A 23,031-nucleotide genomic window follows, 5' to 3' on the forward strand; every position below is an offset into this window, starting at 1 on the left:
TTCAGCATAATAGGCCACAGTCAAACATCACAGAAGATGGGATCTAACATGGAATATAAGAATGTTTGAGAATATAAGAATGAAGGAGTCCGAAGATCTTACCTACGAGTACTGTCACATGCAGACCCTCTGATACGCTTCTCCAATAACTACAGACCTTTCCCAAGGAAGCTTGCACATCCCAGATCAAGGCTATTTTAAGAATTTAAAACGTTAGTGAAATTTCCAGTGAGAATTTCTGCAAAATGATGACACTGTAGATGAACATGGATTTTTAAGAAGGGTTATGAAAGGCGTATTTTTTTATAGCTAGATGACTTAGAGTACTCATCCTAAAGATTTCCTGGCCCCCATAGAAATCACTTCACAGTTCTCAACTGATTTGCAACATTCAACCAGCTGAAGGGTTAATGCATTCTCTCAGGAAATAATCAATGACTCACAGTTACCCAGTGAATTTCATATGGTGGTAAGAATAATTACAGAGTAACTTCTCATGTTAGTACTATGAAACTAGTATAATTCAGAGAACAAAATCAGGAACATATTCTTTTCTAAGTGCTTTTTCATCAATTAAGCATCATTTTCCAGCTCTCAATAAATGATTGAATGATGTAGGTCAGATTTTAAAACTGTTTTTATTAGATGAAACTGTTCATGTAGTTCTAAATAGCATTTTTAAGGCAGATGTGAAAAGGTCCACTGGAAAGATAAGCTGGCAAACACTTTTATTCAATACACACATTTCACCCAAGAAGAGTTTACAATCTTAAACAAATTGCTGAGCTTATCTAAGCCCAGCAAGCCAAAATTAACTTTCTAATGGTCGCTACAGTCTTACTTGCTAGACATGGATAGGCCAGTTTTAGTGTAAATGAAAACCAGGTTTAAAAAGATGATCTTGCTAAAAGTTAATACTCTCAGCTTTAGTGCAGTTAGGCACCCAATTCTAAATTCCTTTGCTTGAATAAGAAATTGATACACTTGAATTAATCAAGCCGTCCACAGGAGGTCTGTGTCATTCCACGAAATGCAAATCCATTTTAGAAGTCCCTGATAAATCAGGTAATTTCTCATGAAGTACAAGAATTGACAATGTTAGAGATCTAGTTTACTTCTAGTTTTAATAAAATATTTATTATTCCAGAATAATATATTCCACTGGGGGTGGGGAGAAGAAATAGAAATGAACTTGAAGCAAGGAATAATGAAACTGAGCAAACTATACCCCACTAACTAGCATGAGCCAGGTGTTTCAATCTGAGATTTACTAACATAGAATGAAAATTTTTAAAATAGTAAAGCTTAGCTACTTGCCTATCTAAATGATGTATCTAAATACCAAATTAAGATTATTTAAATTAAACATGCTGCTGGAATTCCTGGATGTAAATGGAGCTCCTCATTCAGTATACAGTAAGTTTCCAATCAGGGATGTGCAACGTGAGCAGTGTCAGTCCTGGGCATCGATATAATGAAGCCCTGCGTTCTCCTACAATCCTACCAGTAGTGCAAGCTCCATGGTACAAATTCTGACTCGCCTCATCAATAATCACCTCAATACCATCTCTTAAGCAGCACTAAATAGTTTGCTATGATTCAACCCCATTTAAGTATGTTAGTGAAAGAAAAATTCAGAAATGAAAAGTTCCACATCTAATAAAGTGAGAAGAGAAAAAACTAAAACAAACATATGTAAAACACACACACAAACTACTGTCAAGGGAAAATAAGAACAACAACAAAAATCAGTGAGGTCAGGAACAGAGTTTCCTCCAAACGTGGAGTCTAAATACATGAGAAAAATTACAAAGCACTACAAAAATAAACGGTGCAGGGCAGTGGAATTTCATTTGGTTAATGTGTTTAAAGTGCCAGAATTCAGAGAGCAAAACTCGAGGTTTTAAATTGAGAAACTCTTACAAGTTCTTCCCCATCAACTCTTTGATTTGTACTTGTTTTCACAAAACAAGATTCAACTGGCTAGCATATGAGTGACATTAATATTTTATGTTCTGCTTGGTCACTCAGGGGAGTCATTTTATGAAACTGCACCAGTATGTAAGTACATCCTATGTGCTCACCTGTAAAGACAGTTGGTTATTCTGTAGCTACACAAGTTGGTATCTACTAAATGATACACTCTATTTTCACAGAGTAAGGTACAGATCTAATTGTTTAATAAATCACTACTGAAAGCTTTGGAAAGCTTAAAAGCTAAGGAGCCCAAGGCTCAAGCCTAGAACTAGGAAAAATATATTTCTGCCCTTCCCTGAAAGTAGTAAAATTATGCAATACAGAATGAAGATGGATCACAAAGTCTCATTCCTATACATGAGACTTTTCAAAAGTGCAAGTCAATTTCTTCTTTCTTTGGTGACACCTATCTTGCTACTCAGGGACATACTGAATTCCATAAAGTCATTCACTTTTAAGAGCTACTGGACTGATGGACATTCATTATACACACAGTATACTTTAAGCATGGTGGTATCAGTTGAACACAGAACACTTTTTGAGTGAATGTAAGCACTGGCCAGGTGTAGGTTTCCCATACTGCATTCCATAGCACCTCATGGACTAATATACAGCTCCACTGCCTCATAAAAAAGTGGAAAAACCCATCTGCCTTTTTTCCTTTTTTTTTTTTTTTTAGTTTTAATGAAAAAGTATATTTGCACCATTATTTTTCTTTTTCGTCCTTTTAAAAAGCCTGGTCCATCAGTTGTATTCATCCAGACAACTATACACCATTATTTAAAATATCAGTAGGCAGAAGCAGATGTAGGGAGCCAGTATATATGGAAATTAACAAAAGCAGAGTTCTGGAAACCCACCCTCCCAAATGAAAATGCTACAAATTGACAGCACAAGAAAGTAACAGAAGGCTTGGTTCTGCACAGCTCTACCAGAGGAAAGTAATTTTCTTTCAAAATTACTACAAAGATATCAATAAACATATCAGTAATTTCCAGAATCCTCCTGCTGGTAACTTTTATAATGGCTCTTAAAGGTTCTGCACTGTACTCAGTTCTCAGTTTAAGGTTTCTGTGATTCAAAGTTATTATCATATCCATTATAGAAATACTATATACCAATCTCAGACATGTGCTTGGACCAATCTTGGATTTCATTTTTTAGTTCTACGACAAGGAGCATAAATTTGAGCCTTCTGTTCCTCCTACTGCTTAATGTAATACAAGACTGTAGTCAACAGAGACACATATTTATCACTTTAACATACATCAACTGCCATACAGAACTACATACTATTAAGAATGAAGTAAAGAGGTAAACAAGCGACACCACATATAAGCAGCTGTGTGATGCAAAGTACAGTGAAATGGGAGGAGGAAAGGCCAGACAACGAAATCCCGATTCTTGTAGCACTGAGTCTGTTAATAGTGCTTACTTGCCCTAATTTTATAAAAATGAAATAAAAATCAGGAAAGGGTAAACTACCTGATTATTATTTTTATACTCATTAATTCTTAAAAGTTAAAGTAAAAAATATATATATTTAAATGGAAAGTACACCAATTTCACTTTATTATTAACCTAATTGAGGAATGGGATGAGGAGAATGGGGTTGAGGTCAGGTATAATGAAAGAGGGTGAGAACTTGTGATGGTAAAGGTCCCTTCAAAATTCTGGCGCAGTCCTCAGTCACTGCAGCCTAAGTGTCGGTCAATAGACTTGAAATCCAGAATACTGAAAGCAGACTCCTGTTCTCCATTTCTGGTCAGCGACTCTTCAGTTACAGGGTGATGAGGTCTACCAGGTTGCCTTTAGGAGGAGTCATACTGTCAGGAAAGAAATTTACCAAGGTGTCAAAGAGCTGAGTTCTTTGAGCATAGGTGTGATCCACATCCGAAAAGCCTGGTGAAGGAGAGATACAAAGACATCCATCAGTTGTGTTTAAAACTCAACACGTAACAAAAGAGACAGTGGAGAAAAACAGCAATATATAATGGAAAAACCAAAACCCAAACTGGCTTTAAAACCAAAGACATGGGTCCTGATCTGAGCTCTGACTACTTGGCAGCACTTTAAATGCACTGATGTGAAAAGAACCTGGCCAAACAACTGGCATTTCAGTAACTAAATGGACTTCTCCTCTTTTCCTTGCAAGTGTTTTCCTTTTCTAGTCCACTGAGGATATTGCACTCCTTTTCTTTTTCATGCTTCTGACCCTCCCTCCATTTTCTGTTTGTATTAGTATGCATTCATGGATCCTTTTCTTGTTCAGTGTTATATCCATTACTGCCATTGCTCATTTTAATACTGATATGGTCCTAGGTTTGGTCAGTGAGAGCTTTTGAGCTCCTGTCTTTTTGAAACACCCCTTTTAAATTTGAGCACTTCCTCATTTTCTGACAGCCAAGCTCATCTTCACAGCTCCAGAGTCAGCTATTTCTCCAAGAGCCCTAATTCCTTTTGGTGGTGAATCATAGCTAGAAACCAAGATCAGCTGTGCTAATTAATTACCAAGGGTGGTGTTGTTTCTAGGTCTATACAAGTATCTGTACACATTACATACAGCTTTTTAAAAATAATATATATTACCGATTATGACATTACAGTTGTCCCATTTCCCCCTTCATCCCCCTTTACCCTGCATAACCCCTCCCATCCACACCCCCCTTTCAGTTCATGTCCATGTGTCGTAAGTACTTTAACTTCTACATTTCCCACACTACTCTTGCCCTCCCCCTGTCTATTTTCTCCCCACCATCTATGCTACTTATTCTCTGTACCTCCTCCCTCCCTCTCCTCCTCCCATTCCACTGTGGCTAACCCTCCACGTGATCTCCATTTCTGTGGCTCCGCTTCTGTTCTGTCTGCTTAGTTTGCTTTTGTTTTAGGTGTGGTTGTTAAAAACTGTGAGTTTGCTGCTCTTTCACTGTTCATATTTTTAATCTTTTTTTTCTTAGATAAGTCCCTTTAACATTTCATATAATAAGGGCTTGGTGATGATGAACTCCTTCAACTTGACCTTATCTGAGAAGCACTTTATCTGCCCTTCCATTCTAAATGAAAGCTTTGCTGGATAGAGCAATCTTGGATGTAGGTCTTCGTATTTCATGATTTGGAATACTTCTTTCCTGCAAGGTCTCTTTTGAGAAATCAGTTGACAGTCTGATGGAAACTCCTTTGTAGGTAGACTGTCCCCTTATCTCTTGCTGCTTCTAGAATTCTCTCCATTTTTATTTTATTTATCTTTAGAGGGAAAGGAAAGGAGAGAAGAAAAGAAATATCAATGTATGGTGGCCTCTCGTGGGTCCTCTGCAACCCAGGCATGTGCCCTGACTGGGAATCAAACCGCGATTCTTCAGTTCACAGACCCGCGCTCAATCCACTGAGCTACACCAGCCAGGTCTCTCCTTCATTTTAATCTTGGTTGATGTAATTATGATGTGCCTTGGTGTGTTCCTCCTTGGGTCCACCTTGGGACTCTCTGAGCTTCCTGGACTTCCTGGAAGTCTATTTTCTTTGCCAGACTGGGTAAGTTCTCCTTTATTATTTGTTCAAATAAGCTTTCTACCTGTTGCTCTTCCTCTTCCCCTTCTGGTACCCCTATAATTCGGACGTTGGAATGTTTAAAGATGTCCTGGAGGTTCCTAAGCCTCTCCTCATATTTTTTGAATTCTTGTTTATTCTTTTCTGTTTGGTTATTTTTTTTGGTCCACTCCATTGATTTGAGTCCCAGTTTTCTTTCCATCATTATTGGTTCCCTCTGCATTTTTCTTCATTTCACTTAGTGTAGCCTTCATTTTTTCATTTAATTTGCAACAAAAATCAACCCGTTCTGTGAACATCCTGATCACCAGTGTTCTGAACTGTGCATCTGATAGGATGGCTATCTCTTGGTTGTTTAAAAGTGTTGGCTCTGGGGCTTTTACTTGTTCTTCTGTTTGAGCCATAATTTTTGTGGCTGTTAACAGGTCGTGCCTGTTACGTATGAGGGGTGGAGCCTTAGGTGGTCCCCAGGGCAGGGCAACCCAGTTGCTGGGTTGTGACACGGTATGTAGGGGCGGGGTCAGAGAGGGTCAGCGCTTGCTCCGCTCATATTTCAGTCCCTTCCACCACTTCCCACAAGCAAACCGGGCCCCTCTGGTGCTGGGGCCCCTCTGGTGCTGCCCCCCCCCCGGGGGGACAGGCCTGCGCATGCTCTAGGACCCTGTGGGTCTCTCCAACAAACTCTCCTGTGAGGCTGGGGGTCTCTCCAGGTACCTCAGCCCCCACAAGTGTTTTCAGTAGGTGCTTTTAGGCCTCATTTCCCATCGCTGGGGCCCTCGGTTCTGTGTTCTGTCTCACTGCCCTGGTTTATCTGCGCGCGACTGTGTGACCACAGTCAGTCAGCAGCCTTGCATGCCTCTCTGGATCTGCTCATTTCCTCCCCATGCCCAGGGTCTGCTAGCCCTGAGCCGCCTGTGCACCCGGGTCTGCCAGCCACCGCCTTTTCCTGCTGCGACCCCTCTCCGCCGGCTTCCGACTTTGCCCCTCTTACTGATCTGGATGAATGGTTGTCGGACTTTAGTACAGTTCAATTTTCTGTCTGTTCTGGTTGTGTTTTTGTTTCTAAATCTTTGTTGTCCTTAATTTTGGTTGTGCAAGGAGGCACAGTATTTCCACCTATGCCTCCACCTTGGCCGGAAGTCCCTACATACAGCTTTCTTAAACAGAATCATGTTTTTATTGCTAATTCCAAATTTTTAAGAACCTCACAGGATTCTTCTTTTCCTTATCCCATTCCATATTTATATCTCCTTACTTTCACTAAGGAAACCAACTCCCTGCAACATCATACTTAATCATTTGCTCAGCCTAAAATACACATAAAACATGGTTCAGAATTATTATACCCATTATCACTACCACCAGAACTCAAGATTCTTTCCTTTTGTTTTTAGATTACATCTGAGAGTATATAGTCTAAGCACTGTACAAAAAAGGTTTAATTTCAACCCCCATTGTGTAGTAATATTACTACTAATTTGATAGACAGGTTTGTTTGTTTCTCTGTGTATTTTCTTCAGGGTTTCCTCTTGTTTTCTTTATTTGTGAAAATGTTGTGGTATGTTTTATTCTTAAGAGAAGGTATCAATTCTGTGATAGTATTCTACTGAAGTACTATCATTTTCAAGATATCAAATAATTCAGGAATGAAGGAAACACTAGAGTTCTTACTGTGTTCTAGGTACTTTATGTAGGACTGCATTTAGCTGTCATAAAAACATAAACAAAAAACAATGAAGCAGTTATCAATTCCACTTTCAAATGTAAAGCTGAGAGAAATTCAGTAATTTAATAAGGTCCCACAGCTGGTAAAGGAAGAGTATGAGATATGAACCCATGTCTATCTGACTCCAAAGCCCACTTATTTATTTTTATTAACTAATATTCACTGAGTGCTTATTAAGCTGTAGGTAATGTGCTAAGTTCATTTAATCCTAAAAAAAAATCTTTTGCTTTTTTACACCTGTTACCAACAAGGAAATTGAAATTTACACTATCATTAGATGAACTGTTAAATTACGGTAGACCCCTACTGTGGAATACTACATATCACTTAATGAGAATACAACAGATCTAGTGAAGTTTCATGCAAACATCTCTAAGACACATTATGAAATTTTAAATTTACAATGCAGAATACATATTTTACATTACATAATAAAACCAGAACACACAAAACTATACATCTATGTGAATGTGCACTTACATACATCTGAGGCCTGTTCAGAAAAAGTCCAACCACTGTTAGTATAAGGAGAATGGTTTGCCTGACACTGATGTAACCTGGCAGCCAAGGAGAGTGGACTGGAATGTACATGCATGAACAATGACAACTTCACTGTACTAGTCAGTGGGGGTGGTAGACACCATTGAGTGAACATGTGTGCTGTGTGGCCATTATATTCAAAATGACTGAGTGAGTACAGTAAGGAATCTGCACCAAATTTTGCATTAAAGTTGAACGTTCCTCCACAGAAACTATATGAATGATTCAAAAGGCCACAGATATGGGCAACTGGTAACTAGAAGGTTCATCACAACACACCTGCTCACACATCATGTCTCACGCAGAGTTTTTTGATGAAACATCAAATCATCCAGGGGACTCAGCCCCACTACAGCCCAGATTTGGCCCCCTGCAACTTCTGGCTTTTCCCAAAACTAAAATCACCTTTGAAAGGGAATAGATTTTAGACCATTGGTGAGATTCAGGAAAATATGACAGGGCAGCTGATGGTGATTCAGAGAACTGTGTAAAGTCCCAAGGTGCCTAATTTGAAGAGGACCGAGGCATCACTGTCCTATGTACAATGTTTCTTGTATCTTTTATCTTCAATAAATGTCTCTATTTTTCTTTTTAAAAGATTTTATTTATTTATTTTTAGAGGGGAAGGGAGAAAGAACAAGAGGGAGAGAAACATCAATGTATGGTTACCTCTCATACCCCGCCACTGGGGGACTGGCCTACAACCCAGGCATGTGTCCTGACTTGGAATTGAACTGGTGACCCTATGGTTCACAAGCCCACGCTCAATCCACTGAGCTACACCAGCCAGGGCAAATGGCCTGTAATATTTTTCATATTACATGGCTGGATACCTTCTGGACAGACCTCGTACAGTCAATCCTGATAACTCACAGATTCCATATTTGAGCATTTGCCTCACTAAAAAGTATTTGTAATCCCACAATCAATACTTGTAGCACTTCACAGACATGCTCAGAGCAGTGACAATTTGAGTCATCACATGTACAAGGTGATGCTCTGCTTTCTTGTTTTAACTCTCATGGTATAAAGTCTATCGGTGCCATGCTTTTTGCACTTCTGTGCCCTTTTTGGCGACTTGACTACTTACAATGGCCTGTATGTATAGTGCTAAAGGGGTATCTCATATTCCTAAGTGCAAGAAGGCCATAATGTGCCTTATGGAGAAAATCTGTGTCTTAAGTAAGCTTTGTTTAAAAATGAGTCTATAGTATCACTGGTTATGAGTTCCATGTTAATGAATCAACAATATAGAAATAAGGTATTTTTAAACAGAAACACATACAATGCAAGGTTACACATTGATAGGTTGATAAAAATGTTGTGCCCAGAGGCTTGCAGGAACCTAACTCTGTATGTCCTGGAGGAGGAATGGCTCAGTATTCACTAATTCAGTGCTCCCGGTAACACTACAGAATGTAACTACAGCAAATAACGAGAACCAACTGTATCTCTATGTCTGTGTATATGGTTGTGTTTGTGTAAAGATCTGTCAGGTATGAGTGGGTACACATGAGGAGTGCGAAGAGAGATTGAGGAAAATTGGTCAAGGAGAATCTTAAGTTTTATCTGCAGTCAATCTTTTTTAAAAATACATTAAAGAGGGATAGGGCACTAAAAAAAACTCAGCAATAGTGACATGACTACATAAACGTCAGAGTTAGGACAAAAAAAGGTTGTATTGATTCTTAATCTCATGTTCCATTCTAATTACTGTTTCTCTCAGTTCATTTTCACCATAAAATAAAATGAGGAACTGAACACGGTAGTGAAAATAGGTAAAGCTCAATGAAAGGTAGTGTAGTTAGTGGCTTAGGGAATGAGCTATAAACCCAAAATACTAAGGTTTGAATCCTGGTTTTGCCACTCACTAGCACCAACCATGGACAAGTTATTTTAGCCTCTCTGTGTCCTAGTTTCTTCATATATAAAAGGGAATCATAATAGTAGCTATTTCACAGGGTTACTATGGAGATTAAATGAGTTATGACATGGGAAGTACTTAGAATAGTACTTGGCCCCATAGTAAGTGCTCAATAAATATTAGCTATCACTTTATCACTGGAACTATGACTAAAGACAATGACTGCTCTACAAAGAAAGTAACCTATTGGGAATATATTTTTAAGTTAACATACTATAAAGAACTAGGGAGCTTTTCCAACTTATGGTACAGTAGTAGTATTAGCAAAAATTCTCATTTTCTCATGGATACAAGTTTCTTTACTTATACTTCCTATTCCTAATAATAAACATATTAATATAAAAAAAGCATCTCTAAACATGTGAGCTACAGACAGAGGTTGAAGAAAATATCTTGCTGAAATCTATATTTGGTGGGCTAAAAGGACACAGTGAATTCTGTGAAATTTTTAAGGCACCTATTCACAAATGTCAGACATGCCAAAAATTAAGATATTTATACCTGAGGTATAAAATATCTTAAATATTTATTTGAATTCATACTTTCACTTCATATTTGAACTGTAAAACTTACAAAGAGAAGCATGAAGACCAACAAAGGCGGTATGTTCTATAGACCAGATTTCTCCTACTTGAAACATAACTTGCTGAATATACGCTTAATTGATAAGCATACTTTCTGATAACAAGACACTGCTCTTAAAATTAGCAAAATGTTTCAGTTCAAGCTTAAAAGTGCCCACAGCCACCAGAAACTCTAAACTAAAGGTCTGTAGAGGTTATTTTTTTCAAAACTAAGATAATGCCAGCAACTTATAAATCATTATCTTTCTAATCCTTTAAATTATATATAACATTAACAAATACTTTGAGAGAACTTCCACCCAAGATGGTGGCATAGGTAGATACATTTTGCCTCCTCACACAACCAAAAGAAGGACAACAAAAAATTCTAAAACCAAAAAGTAACCAGAACTGCCAGAAAATCAAACGGTATGAAAGTCCAACAACCAAGAAGTTAAAGAAGAAACATTCATCCTGACAGGTAGGAGGAATGAAGACAGGCAGCCGGGGTGGAGAGGACTTGCAGCAAGGAGTGGTGGGAGTACCAGGGTGGGCGAGGTGGTGGCTAGTGGACTGGGCGGTCCCACATTCACATGCAGATAAACCAGGAGAAACAACTGGGGAGCAAGAAGACCCCACAACCCAGGGTTCCAGAATGGAAATATAAAGCCTCAAAGCCTCTGACTACACAAACCTGTGGGGGTTGTAGTGGTGGCAGGAGAAACTCCCAGCCTCACAGGAGAGTTCGTCGGAGAGACCCACAGGGTCCTAAAACATACATAAACCCACCCACCCAGGAACTAGCACCAGAAGGGCCCGATTTACTTGTGGGAAGCAGAGGAAGTGATTGAAATCCAGTAGACAGCTGAGCAAGTGGCACTGCTCCCTCTTGGACCTCTCCCCCACATACAGCATCACAACACAGAAATGGATTTGCCCCGCCCCGGCAAACACCTAAGGCTCTGTCCTTTACTGTGTAACAGGTGTGCCGAGACAAAAAAAATATGGCCCAAATGAAAGAAAAGATCAAAGCTCCAGAAAAAAAAATAGAACTAAGTGATGAAGAGATAGCCAACCTATTCATGCAGAGTTCAAAATACTGGTAATCAGGATGCTCATAAAAATGGTTGAGTATGGTTGCAAAGTAAGAGGAAAAAATGAAGGCTATAAAAACTAAGATAAAGGAAAAATGTACAGGGAACCAACATGAAGAGAAGGAACCCAGGACTCAAATCAATGGTTTGGAGTAGAAGAAAGAAATAGGCATTCAAACAGAACAGATTGATGAAACAAGAATTCAAAAAAAGTGTGGGGAGGCTTAGGAACTTCCAGGACAACTTTAAGCATTTCAACATCTGAATCATAGGGGTGCCAGAAGGAGAAGAGCAGGAAATTTAAAGTATTTGAAAACATAATGAAGGAGAACTTCCCTAATCTGGCAAAGGAAATAGACTTCCAGGAAGTCCAGGAAGCTCAGAGAGTCCCTAAGAAGTTGGACCCAAGGAAGTGCACACCCAGGCACATCGTAATTACATTACCCAACATTAAAGATAAGCAGATAATCTTATTTTCTAAAAGAGAGAGACACATCAATGTGTGGTTGCCACTCATGTGGCCCCCAATGGGGACCTGGCCAGCAGCCTAGGCATGTGCCCTGATTGGGAATCCAGCCAACGGCCCTTTGGTTTGCAGCCTGTGCTCAATCCACTGAGCTACACCAGCCAGGGCTAAGGAGAGAATCTTAAAAACAGCAAGAGAAAAGATAGCTACTTACAAAAGAGTTTCCATAAGAGTATTAGCTGATTTCTCAAAAGAAATCTTACAGGCAAGAGGAGAATAGAAAGAAGTATTCAAAGTTGTGAAAGAAAAGGACCTACACCCAAAATTACTCTATCCAGCAGAACTGGGTAGATAAAATGCTTCCCAGATAAGCTCAAGTTCAAGGAGTTCATCATCACCAAGCCCTTGTATGAAATGTCAAAGGGGCTTATCTAAGAAAAAGAAGATAAAAAATACGAATAGTAAAAGGACAACAAACTCACAAGTATCAAGTGAACTTTAAAAAACAAAAACAAACTAACCAAACAACTAGAACAGGAACCAATTCACAGAAATGGAGATCACATGGAGGGTTATCAGCAGGAAGGAATAGAGGGGAGAATGAGGGAAAAGATACAGGGAATAAGAGGCACAAATGGTAGGTACAAAATAGACAGGGGGAGGTTAAGAATAGTATGGGAAATGGAGAAGCCAAAGAACTCATATGTATGAACCATGGACATTAACTAAGGTGGGAGAATGATAGTGGGAGGGGGTGGTGCTGGGTGGAGGGGAATAAAGAGAAGAAAAAGATGGGACAACTGTAATAGCATTATCAATAAAATATTTTAAAAAATATATAATACTTTGATTTAATTCTAAGAAGTAAAGATAAACTGGATTAATTCCAAAGGGAGTCAGAAAGTTAGGCTGAGGCAAATTTTTTCTTAGAGAATTAAAAAAATGAACTATTCAGTTCATCTATACATTGAAGATATACACATCTATACAAGAAATAACCCATTTAATTTCAATCCTATGTGAAGTAAACGTAAACAATCTGACAGAAAATGAAGAAGAAAAAGAACCAGGAACTCTAAATAGGCGTGAAACTTATAAAAGGTACTTTTGTTCATAAATTTTTATGCACAGTACTTCTTATTTATAATATATAAGGTTTCTCTTTATTAAAATTAGCATAAAATATGAATTTGCTCCTCATCCAAATTCATCAATGATACAAAAATGGTATTTTAAAGAAAATTAATTAAGATAGTGCCCTTAATGGGTTACTTACTGTTTTATTTTGCTGTTTTCTATAATTATTTTACTTAATTCCCCCAACAACTTGAGATAAGTACTCTATCTCCATTTTACAGATGATGAAATTAATGATCAATAAGGCGACTTGTTCAAGGTCGATTTAAAATTAGCATGTGACAGAGCTGATATCTACACCTGGATTCAACCTCTGAACCACTGTACTATGTTCCCATCTCTTAATTGTTAAACATACTGCCTCCCTTTAGACAACGTATGAAACAAAACCCCACAGGAATTTTCCTTTTGTTATTTTTTCTATTGTGTTTGTATTGTCCTCAGAGCATCTGAGGTTTGTTTGAAATGCAAGTAAAACAAACAGTTCCTGACAAAATATATTAGCTGGCAGTGAACAGGGCAGAGACAGAAGAAAGGAGTTAAGCTAAAGGTAAAATATGTGCTGACAGCAGCCTAACACATTTAAATGGCTGCAGAACAAGTCTTGTTCTAAGGCTGTGAGTCACCCAGAGACATGTCAGTGCTGCCCACCAACCAAGTAAAAATAACGGCTCTGGGCTGTGGTTTCCATACATGACAAGGCATATATTCACTCAAAGCACATACCTATGTGCCAGGCTCTCAATTCACATATCACTCAATCTGTTTCAAATGATAAAACTCAAAAGAGTATAAACTTTCTAAAGTAATGCTTATACTTAGATTTTCCATCACAGGGCTGAGATTTCTAACAGCCTGAAAACATTTTGTTTTAAACCATTATGTATTCCATTGAATGGGAGTCACAAACAACTGTCTAAATTCTCAGAAGAGCCTGTTGGAGTCATGCTTTACAGCAGCAGTCTGCTCAGCACTGCCGTGCAGAAGCCTACATGTCCTGGGAAAAAAAACTCCACACTGCAGTCGCCTTGATCAGTAGAGAAGACTTAATTACCCATTATGGAAAAAGGCAGGGTGAGACCTCAAAGAATATTGCTATTCTTTCCCATCCCAGTGAAAAACACCACAATTACATATGGCGTTTTTTTCCTCTTTGAGGTATGGTTCACCTTTAAGAGACAAAAGGACAAAGAATAATAAATGAAACTGATATCCCAACTGTTACTTTATTTCAGAGATAAAGAGTAGTGTTTATACTAGAAAATGTCAATACTGCTACTCAACTCTAAGGCACATAATAACAGCACTGTCATCAATGGGATTAATAGGCATTCACCATGTGACCACATTCTATAATGACAAGAGAAAAGCTGGAAATTCCCACAGTGCAAAAGGCACTATGCAACCTTGCTGAAAAGTGATGCTGTATCACTTACTTTAACAAAAAGATCCTTGAAAATTCACCTGATTAAAGCTCTGGGTTCTGGAACTTCTACAAATTCCCTACTTTACTACAGTGTAGTAAACTCTAATAATTCATTAATACTTAATGAGAGTACTCCTAAATGAAAACTGATGTTTAAGGAACACTTGAGCCCTGGCTGGTGTAGCCCAGTGGATTGAGCACGGGCCTGTGAACCAGAGGATAGAGGTTCAATTCCCAGTCAGGGTACATGCCTTGGTTGCAGGCCAGTTCCCAGCAGGGTATGCACAAGAGGCAACCATACATTGATATTTCTCTCCCTCTCTCCTTCCCTTCCCCTCTAAAGATTAAAAAAAAAAAAAGAAAAGAAAAGAAACACTTGAGTTTCAAGTACAATTTGTCTTGAACTAAGATAACTGGCATATAAAAATTCCCATATTCAGGAAAGAGTTCATTCACTTTCTCTGTTCCCAGATGATTTATTTCATTACGTACCCTGGTGCCATTCTGTTGATTCCATACCACTCCACAAAGAACAAAGTTGGAGGAAAAATCATTCAACCAGTAAGTGTTACCTCATACTAGGTACAGCAGTAATACAAATTGCATTTTAAAACAATGCTATACAAGTTAATTTATTTGGATCATGTTCTATTGTTATCTGTTTGCATAATGATGAAGCAACTGGTGTAAGAGGAAAAGCAAATAGACTTATGAACTGGTGACTAATGCTTGGAAAATAACCTTGTAGCAGGTTATCGGAAATTTTGCATTCTACCTTGAAACTTACTCCACTGTTTAAAAGAACATCTCATCTGAAGTTTCATTTAAAAGACACCAAAACCCAGCCTCCCAAATAATTGCTAGGGCATCTGGCTGAATAAACTATACTGGCATACTTACCTAGAGCTGTAAAATCTGAACCAGATTTGAATAGAGCTGAAGCAAGGAGCTGAAACTGTAAAAGAAAAACAGAGCAAATTAACTGCCTAAGCACATTAGAGAAAAATAACTTCTGTAGTTTTGACCATTCATGAGCCACTGTATGTCTCTGTACTTACGTCTATTTACCAAACAGTAGCAAGAAGAATAACACATTTGATTTAAGAATAAGCTGACTTTTCTATTGGACTGCTCATCTTTTCCAAAATACCGGAACAAGTCTTGGAATTATTTAAAAAATTTATTAAAATGTGTTTATTAACAAACAACTGTTCAACTAAAATAAAGAAGAAAATTACTCATTTGGGAGTCTCACATATGGATAGACTGGTGCCCTGGACAGTTACTGAACCCAGTACATATGTATTCTCATTTCGAAAATAAATACATGTATTGTAAATCACCTGTCTCTGCTGTGTAAATCAAACTCTGAGGAATAAAGCATGATTATTATGTGTAGGGCATTCATAAATTACAAGTTAGACTGGGATTCCATGATCACATACTATTACATTGTTAGGTAATTATAAAGGCTCAAAGGCCTTTTTTACACTGAAATAACATTATAAGTGTTAATTAGATTCCCAGGCTAGCCAGTCAGCTTAAAACAGACATTGTAACTGAACAATAACAAAATAAATAAGAAAATACTCCTGCAACACTGGTCATTTAACAAATTGGTAAAACTGTAGGAGAACTATTTATTTGTATTTTGAATGTGTATAGTAGAAAACAGGCAAGTTAAAGGAAAGAGGCGGCCAACGAGTAGAGTCTCAATGGAGTTGCTTGGCAATTTGCAAGGCTTGAGCAGCTGACACCTCCGACACCTCAGGATGTATGATACACCCATGCTTCTGCCTTCAAAATTTCAAGCATCAACCGCATGAGTATATATGTTAAGTCCTGACTAATAATCCTTTGAAGGTCAGAAATTGGACAAATATTCTAAAAGTAATGATCTGAGCAAAAGCAAGGAAAATAGGGGATGAAAGGAAGAGTTAAATACACAGAGATGGGCAAAAATAGGTTTACATTTGTAATACACATAATACAATAATAGCATAAGAATAAACTTTCACATACTCACAACTGTAAACCTACTTTAGCCCACCCCATATGTACAACAGAAGTTCTTTACATATGCTAAACATCAGTCCTATCAGAGATATCTACTGCAAATATTAGTCTGTGGCTTGTCTATTCTTTAATAATGTCGTAATGAAATTTTAATTTTATTGAAGTCCAATTTACTGTTTTTTCTTTTATTAGTTCCTTTGTATCATATCCAAGATATATTTGCCTATTCCAAGGTTGTGAAGAAAAATCTGTTTTCTTCTTAAAGTTTTATTGTTTGGGGTTTTATATTTAGATCCATAATCCATCTTAATATTTTTGTGTGTAAAATATGAGATGGGGTTGAGATATCAACACCATTTGTTAAAAAGACTTTCCCTTTCCCAATGGATTCAGGTACCCTGGTCAAAAAAACTGATTCCATAGATGTGGGTCTAATTCTGAACTTTATTCTGTTCCACTGATCTACTTGTTACCACAATGTCCTGATTACTGTGACTTTATACAGAGTTCTGAAATCAGATAGTATGTTCAACCTTATGCTTTTTCTTTTTCAAGACTCATTTTGGCTAGTGCAGGACTTCTGCATTTCCATATAAATTTTAGAATCAGTTTGTCTTTTTCAACAACTAAACCCAAACTTCCTGGCATATTGTTAGGGTCTGAATTAAATTAAAAACCAATATGGGAAGAATGGGCATCTTAACAATTTTCAGTCTTTCAATCCATAAATGTGATGTATCTCTCTACTTATTCAATTTCTTACAATAGACTTGTCACCACACATTTGATTATTTTCTGATATTAATATAAACAGATTTTTAAATTCATCTTCTAACTGTTCACTGCTAACTTAAAAATAATTTTTTCCCCTACAGAACTGGAATTCTGTAACTTTGCTAAATTCACTTAGTATATTGTTTGTAGACTACATGGGGTTTTCTATATATACAATAATGTCATCTGCAAACAAACAATTTTACTTCTTTCTTTCTAATCTATATGATGTTTGTTTGTTTTTATTACATGATAAATAGAGGACGTCTGTTGAAATGTTTTTCACAGTTGCCCTTTATGAGATTTAAGTTTCTTTTTATATCTAGTTTGCTAAGAATTTTTATCATGAATAAATTTAAAATTTTGTCAGGTACCCTTTTCTTTTTTTTTTTTAGATTTTGGAGTTTTTGTTTGTTTGTTTTGTTTTATTTATTTTATTTGTTTTTAAAACATTTTTTATTGATTATGCCATTACATTTGTTCTATTCCCCCCTCCTCTCCTCTCCACCCTGCACACCCCTTCCCCCCCATTTCCCCCACTTTAGTTCATGAACATGTGTCTCAAGTTCTTTAGATTCTGTATTTCCCCTACTATTCTTACCCTCCCCCTATTTTCTATCTACTGTCTATGCTACTTATTTTCTATACCTTCTCCCCCCTTCTCCTTCTCCTACTCCCCTGTTGCTAATCCTCCACGTGATCTTCATTTCTATGGTTCACTCCTGATCTAGCTGTCCTCTTAATTTGTTTTTGTTTTAGGTGTGGTTGTTGATAACTGTGAGTTTGCTGTTCTTTCACTGTTCATCTTTTTTTATCTTCTTTTTCTTAGGTAAGTCCCTTTAACATTTCATATAATAAGGGCTTGGTGATGATGAACTCCTTGGTCTTATCTGAGAAGCACTTTATCTGTCCTTCCATTCTAAATGAAAACTTTGCTGGATAGAGTAATCTTGGTTGTAGGTCCTTGCTTTTTATGACTTGGAATACTCTTTTCAGCCCCTTCTTGCCTGTAAGGTCTCTTTTGAGAAATCCACTGACAGTCTGATGGGAACTCCTTTGTAGGTGACAGTCCCCTTATCTCTTGCTGCTTCTAGGATTCTCTCCATTTTAATCTTGGCTAATGTAATGATGATGTGCCTTGGTGTGTTCCTTCTTGGGTCCAACTTCTTTGGGACTCTCTGAGCTTCCTGGATTTCCTGGAAGTCTATTTCCTTGGCCAGATTGGGGAAGTTCTCTTTTATTATTTGTTCAAATAAGGTTTCCACTCGTGACTGTTCCTCTTCCCCTTCTGGTACCCCTATAATTCGAATGTTGGAACGTTTAAAGATGTCCTGGAGGTTCCTAAGCCTCTCCTCATTTTTTTTTGAATTCTTGTTTCTTCATTCTTTTCTGTTTGGTCATTTTTTCCTTCCTTCTGGTCTACTCCCTTGATTTGAGTCCCAGTCTCCTTTCCATTACTGTTGGTTTCCTATGCATTACCATCCATTTCAATTAGTTTAGCTTTCACATGTTTCTCTAATTTGTGACTAAAATCAACCAGTGCTGTGAGGATCCTGATCACCAGTGTTTTGAACTGTGCATCTGAAAGTGTGGCTATTTCTTCATCACTGAGATTTATCGGCTCTGAGTTGTTCTTGAGCCATTTTTGGTCTGTTCGTGCCTTTAAGTATGAGGAGCGGAGCCTTAATTGTTTACCAGGGCGGGGCCACTCAGGTCGCTGGTTTGTGACGCTGTATGTGGGGGCGGGGTCAGAGAGGGAGCAATGGCGGTCCTCTCTGCTCGCTAGTCTGTCCCACCGCCCCGGCCTGTTTATCTGAGGGGAAATGTGCGAGCCCGCCACCCTGCGCCCTGCGGTCTCAGTGCTCGCCTCTTTACCTCTTCACTGGTTTATCCGCTCGCAAATGCTCCACTGACCGCAGACAGCCAGCCACGCCTCTTCCCAGTGTCCGCCCGTAGCTAGCCCGCACCTGGGATCTGTGCCTTTGGCTGCTTGCGCACCACCTAGTTGGGGATCTTTTTTGCCAACCTGCTCCGCTGCTGGCTTCGCTCCTCTTACCGGTTTAGCTGAGTATTTTGTTGTTTTCGGACTCCGTATTGTCAATTTTCTGTGTGGTTTGGTTGTGTTTATTGTTGTTAAAACTTTATTTTTAGATTTGGTTGTGCACGGACGCAAGGTGTTTCCACCTATGCCTCCATCTTGGCGCCCCTTTTCTTCACTTACTGAAATGATACATGGTTTTTCTCCTTCACTCTGACAATGTAGTGAATGACTGATTTTCAAATGTGAAACTAACCTGTATTCCTAGGCTGAAACCCCGCTTGGCCTCTGTGCATTAACCTTTTTATATTTCGCTGGATTTAAGTAGCAAAATTTTATTAAGAATTCTGCATTGCCCTGACCAGTGTGGCTTAGTTGGTTGGGTGTTGACCTGCAGAGCAAAAGGTTGTGGGTTCCATTCCTAGTCACATGCCTAGGTTGTGTGTTTGGTACCCCGGCAGGGGCATGGGTAAGCAATGTTTCTCTCCTTTTTCTCCCTCCCTTCACCTCTAAAAAATAAATGAGTAAATATTTTTTAAAAGAATTTTGCATCTATATTTAGGAGGGGTCTGTTATTTTCTTTGTAATATCTTTGTTAGGCTTTAATATCAGAGTTCAGCTGCTTCATAAGAGAATTTAGCAAGCGTTTGGTCTTCCTCTGGTTTCTGAGAGTCTGTGTAGCACTGGTATTTTTGTAACTTAAATGGTTGATAGAATTTACTCTATAGCCATTGAGGTGCAGAGTTTTCACTGTTAGAAAGTGTTCAATTACAAATTCAACCTCTGTAATTGACATGAAGTTACGATTTTTCTAATTCTTCTCATATCTGCTTTAGTAAGTTGTGTGTTTTAAGGAATTTGTCCATTTCATCAAGCTGAATTTGTTGACAAAATTATTCATAATATTTCCTTACCTTTTAATATAAAAGGTAATAATATTACCTTTTAATATATGGAGAGTCTGTAATAATTTCTCATTTTCACTTGTGATGTTGGTAATTTTTCACCTTTTTTTTGATAAGTCTTATCCAGTGGTTTACCAATTTTATTCACCTTTTCAAAGAACCAACTTTTCACTTTTTAAATCTTTTCTATTGTTTGTTCTTATTTTACTACTTTCCTTTCTTCTGCTTATTTGAGGGTTTGGGTATCAAGTGATATTACTCAATCTGAATTAATCCAGACTTCTTCCAAACTCAGACCTGACTATCCAACTCTCACTTCAATACTTCAAGTTGGCTGTTTCATAGGCATCTCAAGCTAAACATATACAACGTTAAACTCCTGGTCCCAATCAGGAGTCCCACCCACCACCACGAACCAGCTCTACCCAGAACATTTTCATTTGGTTGAATAAGTCCATCCAGTCAGGTCAAAACCCTTGGAGTCATTTCTTTCAAATCTTCAACCCAATCCATCATAAAATTCTGTTAGTTGTACCTTTAAATATATTGAGAATCCAATCTATTTCACTTCTCACTATTTCTATTACTACTACTCAGGTCTGAGATACAATAATCCCTTTCTTAGTTTCCTACAATCTCCCTTATGGGTCTCTCTGCTTGAATACTTGTTCTCCTTCTTTAGTCTATTCTCAATACAGTAGTTGGAATGATATACTCAAAACTTAAAGCGGATCATGTTATTCCTCTGCACAATACCCTGAACTAGCTCCTCATTCATTCAGAGTTAAAGTCAAAGTCCCAGCTAACTAAATCATTCACAATCTGATCTTCAATCTCCACTCTTACCTCTCTGACTTCATTTTTTAAAAATTCATTTGTTTTTAGACATAGGAAGGGAGGGATAAAAGAGGGAGAGAAACATCAACCTGTTTCCTCTCACATGCTCCCAACTGGGGGCCCTGGCTGGAAACCCAGGCATGTGCCCTGATCAGGAATCAAACCAGAAACCTTTCAGTTAGCAGGATGATGCCCAACCCACTAAGCCCTACCAGTCAGGGCTCTGACCTCATTTCTGACTACTCTTACCCATTTCACCTCTACTCCAGCCACAATGGCCTCCTTGCTATTCTAAACAAAGCCAGAATGCACTCAGCCTTGTTCTAGCTAACAATAACCTTCTCTAACTTACTGTCTTAGATCACATCCTCATATTGTTCAAGTCTTTGTGAAAAATGTCACTCCTAAATGAGGAAAATGTCATTCCTATTATAATCATCCTATTTAATAAAATTCTTTCTTTCTAATCTATATGATGGTTATTTCTAATAATATTTCTAGTTAATATCAGAAAATAATCAACTTCCCATTTCTCACTCAATATCTGATCTCCTTTTACCTTCTTTTATTGCTCTGTACCTAAAAGATTCACGGCATACTGTAGGGACTAATACACATCTGTTAAGTGAATGACACCAGTACTTTGGAAGCTCAGCAGGAATGTGTTTAATATACAATGTGCAATATTCGTTGAAAACTTGTTTTTCTTGTTCCTTCTCTATTACAGAAATCTCTCTGAAAGTGGTAGAGTTGATTTAGGCATACTTTTCTTGGGCCTTTCCTAAGAAAAAATGTCATTTTCATAAGGTTTACTAGAAACTCATCACTAATTTAGAACCAATGTTCTGGAGACCAGACAAAAGCCACGAACAACTGTTTGGTATATAATGTTAGTCCACCATCATTTCCCCAGTAACAGGCAGGACGCTGATCACCACTATAATGATAAAAACCCCTCCTAAAAATTTTTTAAAAAATCTAAAAATTACTTTTGGTTGTTGATATAATCATTTAACATAAAGAAGATTTTGTAAAACATACCCTGAGAACAAAAACAAGCTAAGAGATCTTTATGGATAAAACTTCTTGAAAGTCTGTGGCATACAAAATCAACATTTGAGACGACTGAGGAAAAGAGACAAAGAGAAACCCACCACCAAAATTTAAAAAAATTGCTCTGTTTGAACTTAAAATGCCTCCCTGTCCTGGTTTTTCCCATTAGCTTAGCATTAAGAACAAACTGTCTGTTTTCTTTGGCCTACTTGTAGCTCAAACAGCTGAAATTATTTCCCTGGCAATATTTTGTTTTGTTTTGGTTTTAAAAAATAAGAGAGAAATTAATGTTTCCAGGTTATAACATTTTAAACTAACTTTCAAGGTCTAACAAAATGAACATTAATGATGGCCTCTATGTTCAGTTATAAACTATAACAATGAAATCAAATATATTCTGCTGACAAAACTGTGATAACTGTCCCTATTTCAAATAGTACCTTGACCTGACTGAATACTCAAGGAAAAATAATTAACTGTGTCCCTTCAAGAGGGTCCTAAAGTGTGTCCTGATGACTCCTCACCTAGTGAAGGGTATAACCAAGACCAAGCAAAAGAACAGGACTTATTTTCACAGTAGGCAACTATGAAAGAGTATTTCGTTGTTTTGGTGCCAAGGACATTCGGGCTCTACTGCTTGAAAGTACAAGAAACCTAGTGCCTGAAAGTAATTTGATATTAAATATGAAACCGGTGCTGATGCTAAATGGAGAAAAGCACTGCTTGATGTTGCTATTAAAAAGCCAAAGAAAAGCAACGGCTAACAGGGAAACAGTTGTAAGGGACAGAACTACATGTAATCAGTACCAGTTCTGTCAGTGGTTTATGGTTCAGATGCTGCTAAATGAACTACGAATAAAGACAGGTGGCAAAAGGAAAAGTGGCAAAAGGAATCTCAGCAGTTAGTAGGAAAACAGGCTATAAAACTATGAAATTTGTTGCAGGTACAGTCACATGAACAATAATATTAAACCGTCTGCTTCCATCTATGTTATATAACAAAAACCCTGAA

At 37.8% G+C, this 23,031-nt stretch overlaps 1 protein-coding gene across 5 annotated transcripts in view; it reads right to left on the reverse strand.

The window, feature by feature from the left end:
- Nucleotides 1-619: 619 nt before the first annotated feature.
- MKLN1 (muskelin 1) overlaps nucleotides 620-23,031 on the reverse strand; it is a 332,925-nt gene continuing 310,513 nt past the window's right edge. For all 5 annotated transcript variants that reach the window (XM_037165834.2, XM_053657127.1, XM_037165833.2 and 2 more), the window contains 2 exons: nucleotides 15,297-15,351; nucleotides 620-3,879 (listed from right to left, as the gene is read on the reverse strand). In XM_037165834.2, coding sequence (XP_037021729.2) covers nucleotides 3,758-3,879; nucleotides 15,297-15,351 — 177 coding nt within the window. In that variant the 3' untranslated portion in view covers nucleotides 620-3,757. The remainder of the gene's footprint in view (nucleotides 3,880-15,296; nucleotides 15,352-23,031) is intronic.

The sequence above is a fragment of the Artibeus jamaicensis genome, unplaced genomic scaffold, assembly GCF_021234435.1.
Source record: "Artibeus jamaicensis isolate MK-2021 breed Jamaican fruit bat unplaced genomic scaffold, CSHL_Jam_final scaffold_3307, whole genome shotgun sequence".
Taxonomy (NCBI): Eukaryota; Metazoa; Chordata; class Mammalia; order Chiroptera; family Phyllostomidae; genus Artibeus; species Artibeus jamaicensis.